We start from the raw sequence: 22,114 nt of genomic DNA on the forward strand, positions 1-22,114 counted from the left end.
CAAAAATCAAGGCAATAAAGCTGTAATTTAATGAAATGTAAACACTTGGCAGCTTGGTGACAAACTGCTGCAGTACATCAGCAAACAAACTGCAAGGACAAATCGACCAGAGTATCCAAAAGCAGCAGTATGCTGGCCATGTGACAGGAAGTGATGCTGCCGCGCCGACCTTTCCCCATTCATTAGCAAATGGCTCCTGACCTTCAGCAGCACATGGGTGGCGGGTGTGAGCGCGCAACCTAACCTGAAACCCGGGGGGCGGGCGGGGTAGAGCCTCATTAACATAATAGACAACGATCTGTGCCAATCAGAAGGCCGCTGCTCTCCGGCCACGCTCCAATCAGCGGCGGGGGAGACCCCGTGCCAGTTTGTCTGCGCAGCCGCCTCAAACGAACCATCCCCCCCGCCGTTGACTGACAGCCCACCGACCAATTGGTCGGCGGGGATCTGACGTAGGCGCGCCGAGCTGACCAGTGGGAGTGGGAGGGTGGGGTTCCGCGCCAGCGAGTTAGGTTGCACCTTTTTTTTTTCCCCCCGTGTGCCGGTTTCCCCCACGCACGGGGTTGGGGGTAGTGGGGGGGGGAAAAGGGTCTTGGGGAAAGTCAGGTTAGTGAAGCCGGTCGCTAGTTAGTGCTAGCTCACCAGCTAACTAACCACTCAGATGGGGAACGTGTTGGCGGCAGGCTCGCCCGTGCCCGGCTTCGCGGTGCCGCCCGGCTTTTCGGTGCCCCCGGTGCCGGGGCCGGAGCAGCAGCGGGCGGCGGCAGGGCCTGGGCCTGGCTCGGGGACCCAGGCTGAGGGCAAACTGCCCAACCCGGGCACCTTCGAGGAATGTCATCGCAAATGCAAAGGTAGGAAATAGGAAAGAGCTGTTGGGGTGGGTGAGGGGCCTGGTCAACTGCAGATTGACCTCTGACCTCTCCAGTGCTGCCCACCCTGGGGGGGGTCACTCAATCTGCAGCTGATTTTCAAATTGGGGCTAGTTTTAAAACGAACAATCCTTCAATTGGGCTTTAACCCTCACATTTCCCTCCTTTCCACCTTCAAGTGGGTAAATTGCATGTGCTCGGTTTGCAGGGTGAGGGTTCGCGGTGGAAATTTCAGGCGGTGGCTCCTCACCGTGCCCCAGCAGTCTCCGCCACCGGTTCACGTTGTCAGCGCCCATACGTACGCTCGCTGGGTCAACATTCCCCGCTTCCCCTTCTCTGGTTTTTTTCCCCTGGAGCCCGTAATCCAGGCTGGCGCCCTGAACCCTGGGGCGGGGCTGCACCGTCGGGAAGTGCCATTCTTCGGATGAGACCTTAAACTGATTCGTTGACCCTGAAGCTCTTTGAGCCGTTTTTTTTTTTGCCCGTCAGTTGACGCTTTCAAGAAAGCGATGGATACATTTTTGTGGGGTAAGGGTAGGAAGGGAGGTGCAGCAAAGGCGGGTAAATGGAGTTGAGGTCCAGCTCAGCCATGATTTAATTAAATTGCAGAACAAGCTTGAGGGACTGAATGGCCTTCCCCCTGTGCCTTTTGTCCTCAGTTTGTAACTGAAACTACATTACAGGAAAGATGTTGCAATTGTACCATGCATTTCAGACTTCCGTGCTTTACAGCTGGTGGGATGCTTTTTGAAATGTGATCACGTAAAGTTGGAATTATTACACTTGGGTGTTTCTGATCTATTAATTGTACTGCTCTGATTAAATATTGTTTCGTAATGCTGTATCAAATTTATTATTCAGTTGCAAGATTCATTTTGACAGCTTTGACACTTTTCTCCTTTTCCCAGCCCTGAGGAGTTTGAGTTTTTGCTGGGTTTGGATTCATGCTTTCCAGTGTGAGATGAGACCTCGCAAGTAATGTCCAGACCCCCTCCTGATGGTAAATACACAGCAGGTGTGACCTGAACACAATGCAGGCCCAGGCTCCCAGTGCCAGCACCAAGGGAGTGCTGCACTGTCAGAGGTGCCATTAGTCGGGTGAGCCGTTAAACTGAGGACCCCGTCCGCCCTCTTGGGCGGGTGTAAAAGATCCCACAGCCGCTATTTGGAAGAGGAACAGCGGGATGTGGGCATCACTGGCAAGGGCAGTATTTATCGTCTATTCCTAAGGCAGTGGTGAGCCCTTGGCTTGACAACTGAGTGGCATGCTAGGCCCATTTCAAAGGGTGGTTAAGAGTCAGCCACATTGCTGTGGATCTGGAGTCACATGTAGTCCAGACCAGGTAAGGACGGCAGATTTCCTTCCCGAAAGGACATTAGTGAACCAGGTGGGTTTTTACAAGAGTCCAGCAGTTTCCTGGTCATCATTACTGATGCTAGCTTTTTATTCCAGATTTATTAATTAATTGAATTTAACTTCTCTAGCTGCAGCGTTTCCAGATCAATCATTCAGGTCTCTAGATTAATAGTCCAGTAAAATAGCTACAATGCTCCTGTTCCTTGCAGTTTCTGGATCCTTGTGCACGAATTGGCTGCTGAGTTTTCTATATTACAACAGGGACTACACTCTGCAAAGTCCTTTATTGGCTGTGAAGCACTTTGGGATGTCCTGAGCTGGTGAAAGGCGCTAGAGAAATGAAATCCCGATTTTAGGATTGAGATTGAAAACTCGAGATATTGACAAGTTATTCCTGAGGAAATTACCTCCTCTGGTGCTGATTGGTTAACTAGAGGGCACCGATTTTCGATCAGGAGCCAAGGAACAAAGTTGGACAGGTGTAGGAGAAATTGTTTCACACTGAGGTAACTTGGGCATGGAATGGCCAAACACCAAGAAGTGAAGGGAGGATTTTAAAAGGGAGGTGCATACAGACTGGAAAAGGACAAGGCACTGGCACTAATTGGCAAGTGCGATGGGCCGAATAGCATCCTCTGCTATACTGTAACGCTCTCCGATTCTGATCCCATCCCATGGGACAACAAGTCGCACAGAAGTAGTCATCAGGAGTTCTGGCACAAAAGACATTGGCACCACTGGAACGAGCTTGCCGCAATGTGTGTAGCCCAAGATCTGTTCAGGGAGGGGCGGTTAAAAGACCTGGAGTCCCCTCCCTGTCTCCGCAACCTCCAAAAAACCTCCGCTATCCCGGCATTCCTCCAACGAAGGCGTGCTGCACTGTCGGAGGGTCAGTACTGAGGGAGTGCTGCACTGTCGGAGGGTCAGTACTGAGGGAGTGCTGCACTGTCGGAGGGTCAGTACTGGGGGAGCGTCGCACTGTCGGAGGGTCAGTACTGGGGGAGCGTCGCACTGTCGGAGGGTCAGTACTGGGGGAGCGTCGCACTGTCGGAGGGTCAGGACGGGGGGAGCGTCGCACTGTTGGAGGGTCAGGACGGGGGGAGTGTCGCACTGTTGGAGGGTCAGGATGGGGGGAGTGTCGCACTGTCGGAGGGTCAGGACGGGGGGAGTGCTGCACTGTCGGGAGTGCCACCTTTCAGTTGAGACGTTAAAATGAAGCTCCAGTCTGCCCCCTCAGGTGAATGTAAAAGATCCTATGTCAACGTTTTAAAGAGCTGGGGAGTTCTCCAGTGTCCTGGACAATATTTACCCCTCAATCAACATCACTAAAAACAAATGACCTGGTTGTTAAGACGTTGCTGTTTGTGGGAGCTTGCTGTGCGCTAATTGGCTGTCACTTCAGCGTCAAAAAGTGTTTCATCGGCTGTGAAGACGTCCTGATGTTATGAATGATGCTGGGGCCCACAACTCTGCAATTCCCTCCCTAAACATAAGAACATAAGAAACAAAAACAAGAAATGCTGGAATCACTCAGCAGGTCTGGCAGCATCTGTGGAAAGAGAAGCAGAGTTAACGTTTCGGGTCAGTGACCCTTCTTAAGAACATAAGAAATAGGAGCAGGAGTAGGCCATTCAGCCCCTCAAGCCTGTCCCGCCATTCAATAAGATCATGGCTGATCTATCAACCTCTCCCTTCTTCAAGATGCTGCTTGAAACCGCCCTCTTTGACTGAGCTGTCGGTCGCCTGTCCTAATATCTCCTTATGTGGCTCGGGGTCAAGTTTAATCTGGTAACGTTCCTGTGAAGCACCCTGGGACGTTTCACTTTCTAAAAGGTGCGATATCAATGCAAGTAGTTGTTAACCTGTGAAGTTTGATGCAGCCCCTTTCCGTGCTCTCTGTCTGAAGGGTACAGTGGCACAGTGGTTATGATACTGGATTAGTAATGCAGAGGTCTGAAGGATGACCATGGCAGCTGGGGAATTTAAACTCTATTAATAAATAAAGTAAAAGAGCTAGTCTCACAAATGGTGACTGTGAAACCATGGTGGTCGTAAATAAAAAAAAAAATGCATGTGGTTCACCCGGTGAGGGAAGGAAATCTTAAACCTGGTCTGGACTGTGTGTGACTCCAGGCTCCCAGCAATGTGCTCGACTCTGAACTGCCCTCTGAAATGGCCGAGCAAGTTGTCAAGAAGGCAGCTCGCCACAGCCACCAGTTCCTCAAGGGGCAGTTGGGGATGGACAATAAATGCTGGGCTTGTTGGCCATGCCATGTTGCAGCACTGAATCCCCCGACTCTGGCTGCAGAAAATCCCTTCACCAACTCGGGACATCACCAGGTTCATCACAACCAGCTACAGATCACTGGCGAATGTCCAGTTCGATCACTGTTAGAATGTAGGAATGTGTCAGCCAATTTGGACACAGCAAGCTCCCGCGAACGGCAATGTAGTGACAAACAATATTTAGTGATGTGGATTGAGCGATAAATATTGCTTCCCAATGCATCGTGAATTCCCCTGCTCTTCCCCCCCCCCCATAGCATCTTTTGCGTCCACCTAACAGGGCAGATGGGCCCTTGGTTTAACATCGCCAACAAAAGGTGCCCCTCTGCTAGCGCGGCCCTCCCCGAATGGGGACAGGTCTGTCACTGTATAACACTGGGGTACAGTACTGGTGGGGAGAGGTCCGTGTACTGTATAAAACTGGGTACAGTACTGGTGGGGACAGGTATTTCACTGTATAACACAGGGGACAGTACTGGTGGGGACAGGTCTGTCACGATAACACTGGGGTACTGTACTGGTGGGGGCAGGTCTGTCAATATAACACTGGGGTACAGTACTGGTGGGGACAGTTCTGTCATTGCATAACACTGAGGTACAGTACTGGTGGGGACAGGTCCGTGTACTGTATAAAACTGGGTACAGTACTGGTGGGGACAGGTATTTCACTGTATAACACAGGGTACAGTACTGGTGGGGACAGGTCTGTCACGATAACACTGGGGTACTGTACTGGTGGGGGCAGGTCTGTCACTATAACACTGGGGTACAGTATGGGTAGGGACAGGTCTGTCACTGTATAACACTGGGGTACAATACTGGTGGGGACAGGTATTTCACTGGATAACACAGGGTACAGTACGGGTGGGTACAGGTCTGTCACTGTATAACACTGGGGTACAGTACTGGTGAGGACAGGTCCGTGTACTGTATAAAACTGGGTACAGTACTGGTGGGGACAGGTATTTCACTGTATAACACAGGGTACAGTACTGGTGGGGACAGTTCTGTCATTGCATAACACTGAGGTACAGTACTGGTGGGGACAGGTCCGTGTACTGTATAAAACTGGGTACAGTACTGGTGGGGACAGGTATTTCACTGTATAACACAGGGTACAGTACTGGTGGGGACAGGTCTGTCACGATAACACTGGGGTACTGTACTGGTGTGGGCAGGTCTGTCACTATAACACTGGGGTACAGTATGGGTAGGGACAGGTCTGTCACTGTATAACACTGGGGTACAATACTGGTGGGGACAGGTATTTCACTGGATAACACAGGGTACAGTACGGGTGGGTACAGGTCTGTCACTGTATAACACTGGGGTACAGAACTGGTGGGGACAGGTCTGTCACTGGATAACACTGGGGTACAGTACTGGTGGGGACAGGTCCGTGTACTGTATAAAACTGGGTACAGTACTGGTGGGGACAGGTATTTCACTGTATAACACAGGGTACAGTACTGGTGGGGACAGTTCTGTCATTGCATAACACTGAGGTACAGTACTGGTGGGGACAGGTCCGTGTACTGTATAAGACTGGGTACAGTACTGGTGGGGACAGGTATTTCACTGTATAACACAGGGTACAGTACTGGTGGGGACAGGTCTGTCACGATAACACTGGGGTACTGTACTGGTGTGGGCAGGTCTGTCACTATAACACTGGGGTACAGTATGGGTAGGGACAGGTCTGTCACTGTATAACACTGGGGTACAATACTGGTGGGGACAGGTATTTCACTGGATAACACAGGGTACAGTACGGGTGGGGACAGGTCTGTCACGATAACACTGGGGTACTGTACTGGTGGGGGCAGGTCTGTCAATATAACACTGGGGTACAGTACTGGTGGGGACAGTTCTGTCATTGCATAACACTGAGGTACAGTACTGGTGGGGACAGGTCCGTGTACTGTATAAAACTGGGTACAGTACTGGTGGGGACAGGTATTTCACTGTAGAACACAGGGTACAGTACTGGTGGGGACAGGTCTGTCACGATAACACTGGGGTACTGTACTGGTGGGGGCAGGTCTGTCACTATAACACTGGGGTACAGTATGGGTAGGGACAGGTCTGTCACTGTATAACACTGGGGTACAATACTGGTGGGGACAGGTATTTCACTGGATAACACAGGGTACAGTACGGGTGGGTACAGGTCTGTCACTGTATAACACTGGGGTACAGTACTGGTGGGGACAGGTCCGTGTACTGTATAAAACTGGGTACAGTACTGGTGGGGACAGGTATTTCACTGGAGAACACAGGGTACAGTACTGGTGGGGACAGTTCTGTCATTGCATAACACTGAGGTACAGTACTGGTGGGGACAGGTCTGTGTACTGTATAAAACTGGGTACAGTACTGGTGGGGACAGGTATTTCACTGTATAACAAAGGGTACAGTACTGGTGGGGACAGGTCTGTCACGATAACACTGGGGTACTGTACTGGTGGGGGCAGGTCTGTCACTATAAACACTGGGGTACAGTATGGGTAGGGACAGGTCTGTCACTGTATAACACTGGGGGACAATACTGGTGGGGACAGGTATTTCACTGGATAACACAGGGTACAGTACGGGTGGGTACAGGTCTGTCACTATAACACTGGGGTACAGAACTGGTGGGGACAGGTCTGTCACTGGATAACACTGGGGTACTGTACTTGTGGGGACAGATCTGTCACTGGATAGCACTGGTACAGTACAGGTGAGGACAGGTCTGTCACTGTGTAACACTGGGGTACAGCACTGGTGGGGACAGGTCTGTCGCTTGATAACAGGGTACAGTACTGGTGGGGACAGGTCTGTCACTGTATAACACTGGGGTACAGTACTGGTGGGGACAGGTCCGTAGCTGTGTCACACTGGGGTACAGTACAGGTGAGGACAGGTCTGTCACGATATAACTTGTACAGTACTGGTGGGGGCAGGTCTGTCACTGCATAACACTGCGGTACAGTACAGGTGAGGACAGGTCTGTTGCTGTTTCACACTGGGGTACAGTACAGGTGAGGACAGGTCTGTCACTATATAACTTGTACAGTACTGGTGAGGACAGGTCTGTCACTTTTTAACTGGTACAGTACTGGTGGGGACAGGTCTGTCACTGTACAACACTGGGGCAGTACTGGTGGGGACAGGTCTGTCAATGTATAACACTGGGGTACAGTACTGGTGGGGACAGGTCTGTCACTGTATAACACTGCGGTACAGTACAGGTGAGGACAGGTCTGTTGCTGTTTCACACTGGGGTACAGTACAGGTGAGGACAGGTCTGTCACTATATAACTTGTACAGTACTGGTGAGGACAGGTCTGTCACTTTTTAACTGGTACAGTACTGGTGGGGACAGGTCTGTCACTGTACAACACTGGGGCAGTACTGATGGGGACAGGTCTGTCAATGTATAACACTGGGGTACAGTACTGGTGGGGACAGGTCTGTCACTGAAAGACACTGGTACAGGACTGGTGGGGGCAGGTCTGCCAATGTATAACACTGGGGTACAGTACTGGTGGTGACAGGTCTGTCCCGATAACACTGGGGTACTGTACTGGTGGGGACAGGTCCGTCGCTGTGTAACACTGGGGTACTGTACTGGTGGGGACAGGTCTGTCCCTGCAACACTGGGTTACAGTACTGGTGGGGACAGGTCTGTCCCTGTAACACTGGGGTACTGTACTGGTGGGGACAGGTCTGTCACTGTATAACACTGGGGTACAGGACTGGTGGGGACAGGTCTGTCACTGTATAACACTGGGGTACAGTAATGGTGGGGACAGGTCTGTCACTGGATAACACTGGGGTACAGTACAGGTGAGGACAGATCTGTCACTATATAACTTGTACAGTACTGGTGGGGACAGATCTGTCACTTTTTAACTGGTACAGTACTGGTGGGGACAGGTCTGTCACTGTACAATACTGGGGCAGTACTGGTGGGGACAGGTCTGTCAATGTATAACACTGGGGTACAGCACTGGTGGGGACAGGTATGTCACTGTGCGACACTGGTACAGCACTGGTGGGGACAGGTCTGACACTGGAGAACACTGGGATACAGTACTGGTGGGGACAGGTCTGTCGCTATATAACACTGGGGTACAGTACTGGTGGGGACAGGTCTGTCACTGTAGAACACTGGGGTACAGTACGGGTGAGGACAGGTCTGTCACTGTATAACACTGGGGTACAGTACTGGTGGGGACAGGTCTGTCGCTGTATAACACTGGGGTACAGTACTGGTGGGTACAGGTCTGTCACTGTATAACACTGGGGTACAGTACTGGTGGGGACAGGTCTGTCACTGCATAACGCTGGAGTACAGTACTGGTGGGGACAGGTCTGTCACTGTATAACACTGGGGTACAGTACTGGTGGGGACAGGTCTGTTACTGTATAACACTGGGGTACAGTACTGGTGGGGACAGGTCTGTTACTGTATAACACTGGGATACAGTACTGGTGGGCACAGGTCTGTCACTATATAACACTGGGGTACAGTACTGGTGGGGACAAGTCTGTCACTGTATAACACTGGGGTACAGTACTGGTTCGGACAGGTCTGAGACTATGACACTGGGGTACAGTACTGGTGGGGACAGGTCTGTCACTGTATAACACTGGGGTACAGTACTGGTTCGGACAGGTCTGAGACTATGACACTGGGGTACAGTACTGGTGGGTACAGGTCTGTCACTGTATAACACTGGGGTACAGTACTGGTGGGTACAGGTCTGTCACTGTATAACACTGGGGTACAGTACTGGTGGGTACAGGTCTGAGACTATGACACTGGGGTACAGTACTGGTGGGGACAGGTCTGTCACTGTATAACACTGGGGTACAGTACTGGTTCGGACAGGTCTGAGACTATGACACTGGGGTACAGTACTGGTGGGTACAGGTCTGTCACTGCATAACACTGGGGTACAGTACTGGTGGGTACAGGTCTGTCACTGTATGACACTGGGGTACAGTAGTGGTGGGGACAGGTCTGTCACTGTATAACACTGGGGTACAGTACTGGTGGGGACAGGTCTGTCACTGTATAACACGGGTACAGTGCTGGTGGGTACAGGTCTGTCACTGTATAACACTGGGGTACAGTACTGGTGGGGACAGGTCTGTCACTGTATAACACTGGGGTACAGTACTGGTGGGGACAGGTCTGAGACTATGACACTGGGGTACAGTACTGGTGGGTACAGGTCTGTCACTATAACACTGGGGTACAGTACTGGTGGGGACAGGTCTGTCACTGTATAACACGGGTACAGTACTGGTGGGTACAGGTCTGTCACTGTATAACACTGGGGTACAGTACTGGTGAGGACAGGTCTGTCAGTTTTTAACTGGTACAGTACTGGTGGGGACAGGTCTGTCACTGTACAACACTGGGGCAGTACTGGTGGGGACAGGTCTGCCAATGTATAACACTGGGGTACAGTACTGGTGGGGACAGGTCTGTCACTGTATAACACTGCGGTACAGTACAGGTGAGGACAGGTCTGTTGCTGTTTCACACTGGGGTACAGTACTGGTGAGGACAGGTCTGTCACTTTTTAACTGGTACAGTACTGGTGGGGACAGGTCTGTCACTGTACAACACTGGGGCAGTACTGATGGGGACAGGTCTGTCAATGTATAACACTGGGGTACAGTACTGGTGGGGACAGGTCTGTCACTGAAAGACACTGGTACAGGACTGGTGGGGGCAGGTCTGCCAATGTATAACACTGGGGTACAGTACTGGTGGTGACAGGTCTGTCCCGATAACACTGGGGTACTGTACTGGTGGGGACAGGTCCGTCGCTGTGTAACACTGGGGTACTGTACTGGTGGGGACAGGTCTGTCGATGTAACACTGGGTTACAGTACTGGTGGGGACAGGTCTGTCCCTGTAACACTGGGGTACTGTACTGGTGGGGACAGGTCTGTCACTATAACACGGGTACAGTACTGGTGGGTGCAGGTCTGTCACTGTATAACACTGGGGTACAGGACTGGTGGGGACAGGTCTGTCACTGTATAACACTGGGGTACAGTAATGGTGGGGACAGGTCTGTCACTGGATAACACTGGGGTACTGTACTGGTGGGGACAGATCTGTCACTTTTTAACTGGTACAGTACTGGTGGGGACAGGTCTGTCACTGTACAATACTGGGGCAGTACTGGTGGGGACAGGTCTGTCAATGTATAACACTGGGGTACAGCACTGTTGGGGACAGGTCTGTCACTGTGCGACACTGGTACAGCACTGGTGGGGACAGGTCTGTCACTGGAGAACACTGGGATACAGTACAGGTGAGGACAGGTCTGTTGCTGTTTCACACTGGGGTACAGTACAGGTGAGGACAGGTCTGTCACTATATAACTTGTACAGTACTGGTGAGGACAGGTCTGTCACTTTTTAACTGGTACAGTACTGGTGGGGACAGGTCTGTCACTGTACAACACTGGGGCAGTACTGATGGGGACAGGTCTGTCAATGTATAACACTGGGGTACAGTACTGGTGGGGACAGGTCTGTCACTGAAAGACACTGGTACAGGACTGGTGGGGGCAGGTCTGCCAATGTATAACACTGGGGTACAGTACTGGTGGTGACAGGTCTGTCCCGATAACACTGGGGTACAGTACTGGTGGGGACAGGTCCGTCGCTGTGTAACACTGGGGTACTGTACTGGTGGGGACAGGTCTGTCGATGTAACACTGGGTTACAGTACTGGTGGGGACAGGTCTGTCCCTGTAACACTGGGGTACAGTACTGGTGGGGACAGGTCCGTGTACTGTATAAAACTGGGTACAGTACTGGTGGGGACAGGTATTTCACTGGAGAACACAGGGTACAGTACTGGTGGGGGCAGTTCTGTCATTGCATAACACTGAGGTACAGTACTGGTGGGGACAGGTCCGTGTACTGTATAAAACTGGGTACAGTACTGGTGGGGACAGGTATTTCACTGTATAACAAAGGGTACAGTACTGGTGGGGACAGGTCTGTCACGATAACACTGGGGTACTGTACTGGTGGGGGCAGGTCTGTCACTATAAACACTGGGGTACAGTATGGGTAGGGACAGGTCTGTCACTGTATAACACTGGGGGACAATACTGGTGGGGACAGGTATTTCACTGGATAACACAGGGTACAGTACGGGTGGGTACAGGTCTGTCACTATAACACTGGGGTACAGAACTGGTGGGGACAGGTCTGTCACTGGATAACACTGGGGTACTGTACTTGTGGGGACAGATCTGTCACTGGATAGCACTGGTACAGTACAGGTGAGGACAGGTCTGTCACTGTGTAACACTGGGGTACAGCACTGGTGGGGACAGGTCTGTCGCTTGATAACAGGGTACAGTACTGGTGGGGACAGGTCTGTCACTGTATAACACTGGGGTACAGTACTGGTGGGGACAGGTCCGTAGCTGTGTCACACTGGGGTACAGTACAGGTGAGGACAGGTCTGTCACGATATAACTTGTACAGTACTGGTGGGGGCAGGTCTGTCACTGCATAACACTGCGGTACAGTACAGGTGAGGACAGGTCTGTTGCTGTTTCACACTGGGGTACAGTACTGGTGGGGACAGGTCTGTCACTATATAACTTGTACAGTACTGGTGAGGACAGGTCTGTCACTTTTTAACTGGTACAGTACTGGTGGGGACAGGTCTGTCACTGTACAACACTGGGGCAGTACTGGTGGGGACAGGTCTGTCAATGTATAACACTGGGGTACAGTACTGGTGGGGACAGGTCTGTCACTATAACACTGCGGTACAGTACAGGTGAGGACAGGTCTGTTGCTGTTTCACACTGGGGTACAGTACAGGTGAGGACAGGTCTGTCACTATATAACTTGTACAGTACTGGTGAGGACAGGTCTGTCACTTTTTAACTGGTACAGTACTGGTGGGGACAGGTCTGTCACTGTACAACACTGGGGCAGTACTGATGGGGACAGGTCTGTCAATGTATAACACTGGGGTACAGTACTGGTGGGGACAGGTCTGTCACTGAAAGACACTGGTACAGGACTGGTGGGGGCAGGTCTGCCAATGTATAACACTGGGGTACAGTACTGGTGGTGACAGGTCTGTCCCGATAACACTGGGGTACTGTACTGGTGGGGACAGGTCCGTCGCTGTGTAACACTGGGGTACTGTACTGGTGGGGACAGGTCTGTCCCTGCAACACTGGGTTACAGTACTGGTGGGGACAGGTCTGTCCCTGTAACACTGGGGTACTGTACTGGTGGGGACAGGTCTGTCACTGAAAGACACTGGTACAGTGCTGGTGGGTACAGGTCTGTCACTGTATAACACTGGGGTACAGTACTGGTGGGGACAGGTCTGTCGCTGTATAACACTGGGGTACAGTACTGGTGGGTACAGGTCTGTCACTGTATAACACTGGGGTACAGTACTGGTGGGGACAGGTCTGTCACTGCATAACGCTGGGGTACAGTACTGGTGGGGACAGGTCTGTCACTGTATAACACTGGGGTACAGTACTGGTGGGGACAGGTCTGTTACTGTATAACACTGGGGTACAGTACTGGTGGGGACAGGTCTGTTACTGTATAACACTGGGATACAGTACTGGTGGGCACAGGTCTGTCACTATATAACACTGGGGTACAGTACTGGTGGGGACAAGTCTGTCACTGTATAACACTGGGGTACAGTACTGGTTCGGACAGGTCTGAGACTATGACACTGGGGTACAGTACTGGTGGGGACAGGTCTGTCACTGTATAACACTGGGGTACAGTACTGGTTCGGACAGGTCTGAGACTATGACACTGGGGTACAGTACTGGTGGGTACAGGTCTGTCACTGTATAACACTGGGGTACAGTACTGGTGGGTACAGGTCTGTCACTGTATAACACTGGGGTACAGTACTGGTGGGTACAGGTCTGAGACTATGACACTGGGGTACAGTACTGGTGGGGACAGGTCTGTCACTGTATAACACTGGGGTACAGTACTGGTTCGGACAGGTCTGAGACTATGACACTGGGGTACAGTACTGGTGGGTACAGGTCTGTCACTGCATAACACTGGGGTACAGTACTGGTGGGTACAGGTCTGTCACTGTATAACACTGGGGTACAGTACTGGTGGGGACAGGTCTGTCGCTGTATAACACTGGGGTACAGTACTGGTGGGTACAGGTCTGTCACTGTATAACACTGGGGTACAGTACTGGTGGGGACAGGTCTGTCACTGCATAACGCTGGGGTACAGTACTGGTGGGGACAGGTCTGTCACTGTATAACACTGGGGTACAGTACTGGTGGGGACAGGTCTGTTACTGTATAACACTGGGGTACAGTACTGGTGGGGACAGGTCTGTTACTGTATAACACTGGGATACAGTACTGGTGGGCACAGGTCTGTCACTATATAACACTGGGGTACAGTACTGGTGGGGACAAGTCTGTCACTGTATAACACTGGGGTACAGTACTGGTTCGGACAGGTCTGAGACTATGACACTGGGGTACAGTACTGGTGGGGACAGGTCTGTCACTGTATAACACTGGGGTACAGTACTGGTTCGGACAGGTCTGAGACTATGACACTGGGGTACAGTACTGGTGGGTACAGGTCTGTCACTGTATAACACTGGGGTACAGTACTGGTGGGTACAGGTCTGTCACTGTATAACACTGGGGTACAGTACTGGTGGGTACAGGTCTGAGACTATGACACTGGGGTACAGTACTGGTGGGGACAGGTCTGTCACTGTATAACACTGGGGTACAGTACTGGTTCGGACAGGTCTGAGACTATGACACTGGGGTACAGTACTGGTGGGTACAGGTCTGTCACTGCATAACACTGGGGTACAGTACTGGTGGGTACAGGTCTGTCACTGTATAACACTGGGGTACAGTACTGGTGGGTACAGGTCTGTCACTGTATGACACTGGGGTACAGTAGTGGTGGGGACAGGTCTGTCACTGTATAACACTGGGGTACAGTACTGGTGGGGACAGGTCTGTCACTGTATAACACGGGTACAGTGCTGGTGGGTACAGGTCTGTCACTGTATAACACTGGGGTACAGTACTGGTGGGGACAGGTCTGTCACTGTATAACACTGGGGTACAGTACTGGTTGGGACAGGTCTGAGACTATGACACTGGGGTACAGTACTGGTGGGTACAGGTCTGTCACTATAACACTGGGGCAGTACTGGTGGGGACAGGTCTGTCAATGTATAACACTGGGGTACAGTACTGGTGGGGACAGGTCTGTCACTGTATAACACTGCGGTACAGTACAGGTGAGGACAGGTCTGTTGCTGTTTCACACTGGGGTACAGTGCTGGTGAGGACAGGTCTGTCACTTTTTAACTGGTACAGTACTGGTGGGGACAGGTCTGTCACTGTACAACACTGGGGCAGTACTGATGGGGACAGGTCTGTCAATGTATAACACTGGGGTACAGTACTGGTGGGGACAGGTCTGTCACTGAAAGACACTGGTACAGGACTGGTGGGGGCAGGTCTGCCAATGTATAACACTGGGGTACAGTACTGGTGGTGACAGGTCTGTCCCGATAACACTGGGGTACAGTACTGGTGGGGACAGGTCCATCGCTGTGTAACACTGGGGTACTGTACTGGTGGGGACAGGTCTGTCGATGTAACACTGGGTTACAGTACTGGTGGGGACAGGTCTGTCCCTGTAACACTGGGGTACTGTACTGGTGGGGACAGGTCCGTGTACTGTATAAAACTGGGTACAGTACTGGTGGGGACAGGTATTTCACTGGAGAACACAGGGTACAGTACTGGTGGGGACAGTTCTGTCATTGCATAACACTGAGGTACAGTACTGGTGGGGACAGGTCCGTGTACTGTATAAAACTGGGTACAGTACTGGTGGGGACAGGTATTTCACTGTATAACAAAGGGTACAGTACTGGTGGGGACAGGTCTGTCACGATAACACTGGGGTACTGTACTGGTGGGGGCAGGTCTGTCACTATAAACACTGGGGTACAGTATGGGTAGGGACAGGTCTGTCACTGTATAACACTGGGGGACAATACTGGTGGGGACAGGTATTTCACTGGATAACACAGGGTACAGTACGGGTGGGTACAGGTCTGTCACTATAACACTGGGGTACAGAACTGGTGGGGACAGGTCTGTCACTGGATAACACTGGGGTACTGTACTTGTGGGGACAGATCTGTCACTGGATAGCACTGGTACAGTACAGGTGAGGACAGGTCTGTCACTGTGTAACACTGGGGTACAGCACTGGTGGGGACAGGTCTGTCGCTTGATAACAGGGTACAGTACTGGTGGGGACAGGTCTGTCACTGTATAACACTGGGGTACAGTACTGGTGGGGACAGGTCCGTAGCTGTGTCACACTGGGGTACAGTACAGGTGAGGACAGGTCTGTCACGATATAACTTGTACAGTACTGGTGGGGGCAGGTCTGTCACTGCATAACACTGCGGTACAGTACAGGTGAGGACAGGTCTGTTGCTGTTTCACACTGGGGTACAGTACAGGTGAGGACAGGTCTGTCACTATATAACTTGTACAGTACTGGTGAGGACAGGTCTGTCACTTTTTAACTGGTACAGTACTGGTGGGGACAGGTCTGTCACTGTACAACACTGGGGCAGTACTGGTGGGGACAGGTCTGTCAATGTATAACACTGGGGTACAGTACTGGTGGGGACAGGTCTGTCACTGTATAACACTGCGGTACAGTACAGGTGAGGACAGGTCTGTTGCTGTTTCACACTGGGGTACAGTACAGGTGAGGACAGGTCTGTCACTATATAACTTGTACAGTACTGGTGAGGACAGGTCTGTCACTTTTTAACTGGTACAGTACTGGTGGGGACAGGTCTGTCACTGTACAACACTGGGGCAGTACTGATGGGGACAGGTCTGTCAATGTATAACACTGGGGTACAGTACTGGTGGGGACAGGTCTGTCACTGAAAGACACTGGTACAGGACTGGTGGGGGCAGGTCTGCCAATGTATAACACTGGGGTACAGTACTGGTGGTGACAGGTCTGTCCCGATAACACTGGGGTACTGTACTGGTGGGGACAGGTCCGTCGCTGTGTAACACTGGGGTACTGTACTGGTGGGGACAGGTCTGTCCCTGCAACACTGGGTTACAGTACTGGTGGGGACAGGTCTGTCCCTGTAACACTGGGGTACTGTACTGGTGGGGACAGGTCTGTCACTGTATAACACTGGGGTACAGGACTGGTGGGGACAGGTCTGTCACTGTATAACACTGGGGTACAGTAATGGTGGGGACAGGTCTGTCACTGGATAACACTGGGGTACTGTACTGGTGGGGACAGATCTGTCACTTTTTAACTGGTACAGTACTGGTGGGGACAGGTCTGTCACTGTACAATACTGGGGCAGTACTGGTGGGGACAGGTCTGTCAATGTATAACACTGGGGTACAGCACTGGTGGGGACAGGTATGTCACTGTGCGACACTGGTACAGCACTGGTGGGGACAGGTCTGACACTGGAGAACACTGGGATACAGTACTGGTGGGGACAGGTCTGTCGCTATATAACACTGGGGTACAGTACTGGTGGGGACAGGTCTGTCACTGTAGAACACTGGGGTACAGTACGGGTGAGGACAGGTCTGTCACTGTATAACACTGGGGTACAGTACTGGTGGGGACAGGTCTGTCGATGTATAACACTGGGGTACAGTACTGGTGGGTACAGGTCTGTCACTGTATAACACTGGGGTACAGTACTGGTGGGGACAGGTCTGTCACTGCATAACGCTGGGGTACAGTACTGGTGGGGACAGGTCTGTCACTGTATAACACTGGGGTACAGTACTGGTGGGGACAGGTCTGTTACTGTATAACACTGGGGTACAGTACTGGTGGGGACAGGTCTGTTACTGTATAACACTGGGATACAGTACTGGTGGGCACAGGTCTGTCACTGTATAACACTGGGGTACAGTACTGGTGGGGACAAGTCTGTCACTGTATAACACTGGGGTACAGTACTGGTTCGGACAGGTCTGAGACTATGACACTGGGGTACAGTACTGGTGGGGACAGGTCTGTCACTGTATAACACTGGGGTACAGTACTGGTTCGGACAGGTCTGAGACTATGACACTGGGGTACAGTACTGGTGGGTACAGGTCTGTCACTGTATAACACTGGGGTACAGTACTGGTGGGTACAGGTCTGTCACTGTATAACACTGGGGTACAGTACTGGTGGGTACAGGTCTGAGACTATGACACTGGGGTACAGTACTGGTGGGGACAGGTCTGTCACTGTATAACACTGGGGTACAGTACTGGTTCGGACAGGTCTGAGACTATGACACTGGGGTACAGTACTGGTGGGTACAGGTCTGTCACTGCATAACACTGGGGTACAGTACTGGTGGGTACAGGTCTGTCACTGTATAACACTGGGGTACAGTACTGGTGGGTACAGGTCTGTCACTGTATGACACTGGGGTACAGTACTGGTGGGGACAGGTCTGTCACTGTATAACACTGGGGTACAGTACTGGTGGGGACAGGTCTGTCACTGTATAACACGGGTACAGTACTGGTGGGTACAGGTCTGTCACTGTATAACACTGGGGTACAGTACTGGTGGGGACAGGTCTGTCACTGTATAACACTGGGGTACAGTACTGGTTGGGACAGGTCTGAGACTATGACACTGGGGTACAGTACTGGTGGGTACAGGTCTGTCACTATAACACTGGGGTACAGTACTGGTGGGGACAGGTCTGTCACTGTATAACACGGGTACAGTACTGGTGGGTACAGGTCTGTCACTGTATAACACTGGGGTACAGTACTGGTGGGTACAGGTCTGTCACTGTATAACACTGGGGTACAGTACTGGTGAGGACAGGTCTGTCACTTTTTAACTGGTACAGTACTGGTGGGGACAGGTCTGTCACTGTACAACACTGGGGCAGTACTGGTGGGGACAGGTCTGTCAATGTATAACACTGGGGTACAGTACTGGTGGGGACAGGTCTGTCACTGTATAACACTGCGGTACAGTACAGGTGAGGACAGGTCTGTTGCTGTTTCACACTGGGGTACAGTACTGGTGAGGACAGGTCTGTCACTTTTTAACTGGTACAGTACTGGTGGGGACAGGTCTGTCACTGTACAACACTGGGGCAGTACTGATGGGGACAGGTCTGTCAATGTATAACACTGGGGTACAGTACTGGTGGGGACAGGTCTGTCACTGAAAGACACTGGTACAGGACTGGTGGGGGCAGGTCTGCCAATGTATAACACTGGGGTACAGTACTGGTGGTGACAGGTCTGTCCCGATAACACTGGGGTACAGTACTGGCGGGGACAGGTCCGTCGCTGTGTAACACTGGGGTACTGTACTGGTGGGGACAGGTCTGTCGATGTAACACTGGGTTACAGTACTGGTGGGGACAGGTCTGTCCCTGTAACACTGGGGTACTGTACTGGTGGGGACAGGTCTGTCACTATAACACGGGTACAGTACTGGTGGGTGCAGGTCTGTCACTGTATAACACTGGGGTACAGGACTGGTGGGGACAGGTCTGTCGCTGTATAACACTGGGGTACAGTACTGGTGGGTACAGGTCTGTCACTGTATAACACTGGGGTACAGTACTGGTGGGGACAGGTCTGTCACTGTATAACACTGCGGTACAGTACAGGTGAGGACAGGTCTGTTGCTGTTTCACACTGGGGTACAGTACTGGTGAGGACAGGTCTGTCACTTTTTAACTGGTACAGTACTGGTGGGGACAGGTCTGTCACTGTACAACACTGGGGCAGTACTGATGGGGACAGGTCTGTCAATGTATAACACTGGGGTACAGTACTGGTGGGGACAGGTCTGTCACTGAAAGACACTGGTACAGGACTGGTGGGGGCAGGTCTGCCAATGTATAACACTGGGGTACAGTACTGGTGGGGACAGGTCCGTCGCTGTGTAACACTGGGGTACTGTACTGGTGGGGACAGGTCTGTCGATGTAACACTGGGTTACAGTACTGGTGGGGACAGGTCTGTCCCTGTAACACTGGGGTACTGTACTGGTGGGGACAGGTCTGTCACTATAACACGGGTACAGTACTGGTGGGTGCAGGTCTGTCACTGTACAACACTGGGGCAGTACTGGTGGGGACAGGTCTGTCAATGTATAACACTGGGGTACAGTACTGGTGGGGACAGGTCTGTCACTGTATAACACTGCGGTACAGTACAGGTGAGGACAGGTCTGTTGCTGTTTCACACTGGGGTACAGTACTGGTGAGGACAGGTCTGTCACTTTTTAACTGGTACAGTACTGGTGGGGACAGGTCTGTCACTGTACAACACTGGGGCAGTACTGATGGGGACAGGTCTGTCAATGTATAACACTGGGGTACAGTACTGGTGGGGACAGGTCTGTCACTGAAAGACACTGGTACAGGACTGGTGGGGGCAGGTCTGCCAATGTATAACACTGGGGTACAGTACTGGTGGTGACAGGTCTGTCCCGATAACACTGGGGTACAGTACTGGTGGGGACAGGTCCGTCGCTGTGTAACACTGGGGTACTGTACTGGTGGGGACAGGTCTGTCGATGTAACACTGGGTTACAGTACTGGTGGGGACAGGTCTGTCCCTGTAACACTGGGGTACTGTACTGGTGGGGACAGGTCTGTCACTATAACACGGGTACAGTACTGGTGGGTGCAGGTCTGTCACTGTATAACACTGGGGTACAGGACTGGTGGGGACAGGTCTGTCACTGTATAACACTGGGGTACAGTAATGGTGGGTGCAGGTCTGTCACTGTATAACACTGGGGTACAGTACTGGTGGGGACAGGTCTGTCACTGTACAATACTGGGGCAGTACTGGTGGGGACAGGTCTGTCAATGTATAACACTGGGGTACAGCACTGGTGGGGACAGGTCTGTCACTGTGCGACACTGGTACAGCACTGGTGGGGACAGGTCTGTCACTGGAGAACACTGGGATACAGTACAGGTGAGGACAGGTCTGTTGCTGTTTCACACTGGGGTACAGTACAGGTGAGGACAGGTCTGTCACTATATAATTGGTACAGTACTGGTGGGGACAGGTCTGTCACTGTACAACACTGGGGCAGTACTGATGGGGACAGGTCTGTCAATGTATAACACTGGGGTACAGTACTGGTGGGGACAGGTCTGTCACTGAAAGACACTGGTACAGGACTGGTGGGGGCAGGTCTGCCAATGTATAACACTGGGGTACAGTACTGGTGGTGACAGGTCTGTCCCGATAACACTGGGGTACAGTACTGGTGGGGACAGGTCCGTCGCTGTGTAACACTGGGGTACTGTACTGGTGGGGACAGGTCTGTCCCTGTAACACTGGGTTACAGTACTGGTGGGGACAGGTCTGTCCCTGTAACACTGGGGTACTGTACTGGTGGGGACAGGTCTGTCACTATAACACGGGTACAGTACTGGTGGGTACAGGTCTGTCACTGTATAACACTGGGGTACAGGACTGGTGGGGACAGGTCTGTCACTGTATAACACTGGGGTACAGTAATGGTGGGGACAGGTCTGTCACTGGATAACACTGGGGTACTGTACTGGTGGGGACAGATCTGTCACTTTTTAACTGGTACAGTACTGGTGGGGACAGGTCTGTCACTGTACAATACTGGGGCAGTACTGGTGGGGACAGGTCTGTCAATGTATAACACTGGGGTACAGCACTGGTGGGGACAGGTCTGTCACTGTGCGACACTGGTACAGCACTGGTGGGGACAGGTCTGTCACTGGAGAACACTGGGATACAGTACTGGTGGGGACAGGTCGGTCCCTATAACACTGGGGGACAGTAGTTTCGTTTAGAGATACAGCACCTAAACAGGCCCTTCGTCCCACCGAGTCTGTGCCGACCATCAGCCACCCATTTATATTAATCCTACACTGATTCCATATTCCGACCACATCCCCACCTGTCCCTATATTTCCCTACCACCTACCTATACTAGGGGCAATTGCTAACGGCCAATTTACCTATCAACCTGCAAGTCTTTGGCATGTGGGAGGAAACCGGAGCACCCGGAGGAAACCCACGCAGACACAGGGAGAACTTGCAAACTCCACACAGGCAGTACCCAGAATTGAACCCGGGTTGCTGGAGCTGTGAGGCTGCGGTGCAAAACACTGCGCCACTGTGCTGGTGGGGACAGGTCTGTCGCTATATAACACTGGGGTACAGTACTGGTGGGGACAGGTCTGTCACTGTAGAACACTGGGGTACAGTACGTGTGAGGACAGGTCTGTCACTGTATAACACTGGGGTACAGTACTGGTGGGGACAGGTCTGTCACTGTAGAACACTGGGGTACAGTACGGGTGAGGACAGGTCTGTCACTGTATAACACTGGGGTACAGTACTGGTGGGGACAGGTCTGTCGCTGTATAACACTGGGGTACAGTACTGGTGGGTACAGGTCTGTCACTGTATAACACTGGGGTACAGTACTGGTGGGGACAGGTCTGTCACTGCATAAC

General features: G+C 51.9%; 1 protein-coding gene across 1 annotated transcript in view; it reads left to right on the forward strand.

The window, feature by feature from the left end:
- Positions 1 to 517: 517 nt before the first annotated feature.
- The window catches only part of LOC137352881 (mitochondrial import receptor subunit TOM40 homolog), a 55,836-nt gene continuing 34,239 nt past the window's right edge, over positions 518 to 22,114 (forward strand). The window contains exon 1 of the mRNA XM_068018732.1: positions 518 to 851. Within this exon, the coding sequence (XP_067874833.1) occupies positions 662 to 851 (190 nt within the window). The 5' untranslated portion in view covers positions 518 to 661. The remainder of the gene's footprint in view (positions 852 to 22,114) is intronic.

Source organism: Heterodontus francisci, chromosome 39, assembly GCF_036365525.1.
Source record: "Heterodontus francisci isolate sHetFra1 chromosome 39, sHetFra1.hap1, whole genome shotgun sequence".
In the NCBI taxonomy this organism is placed as follows: domain Eukaryota; kingdom Metazoa; phylum Chordata; class Chondrichthyes; order Heterodontiformes; family Heterodontidae; genus Heterodontus; species Heterodontus francisci.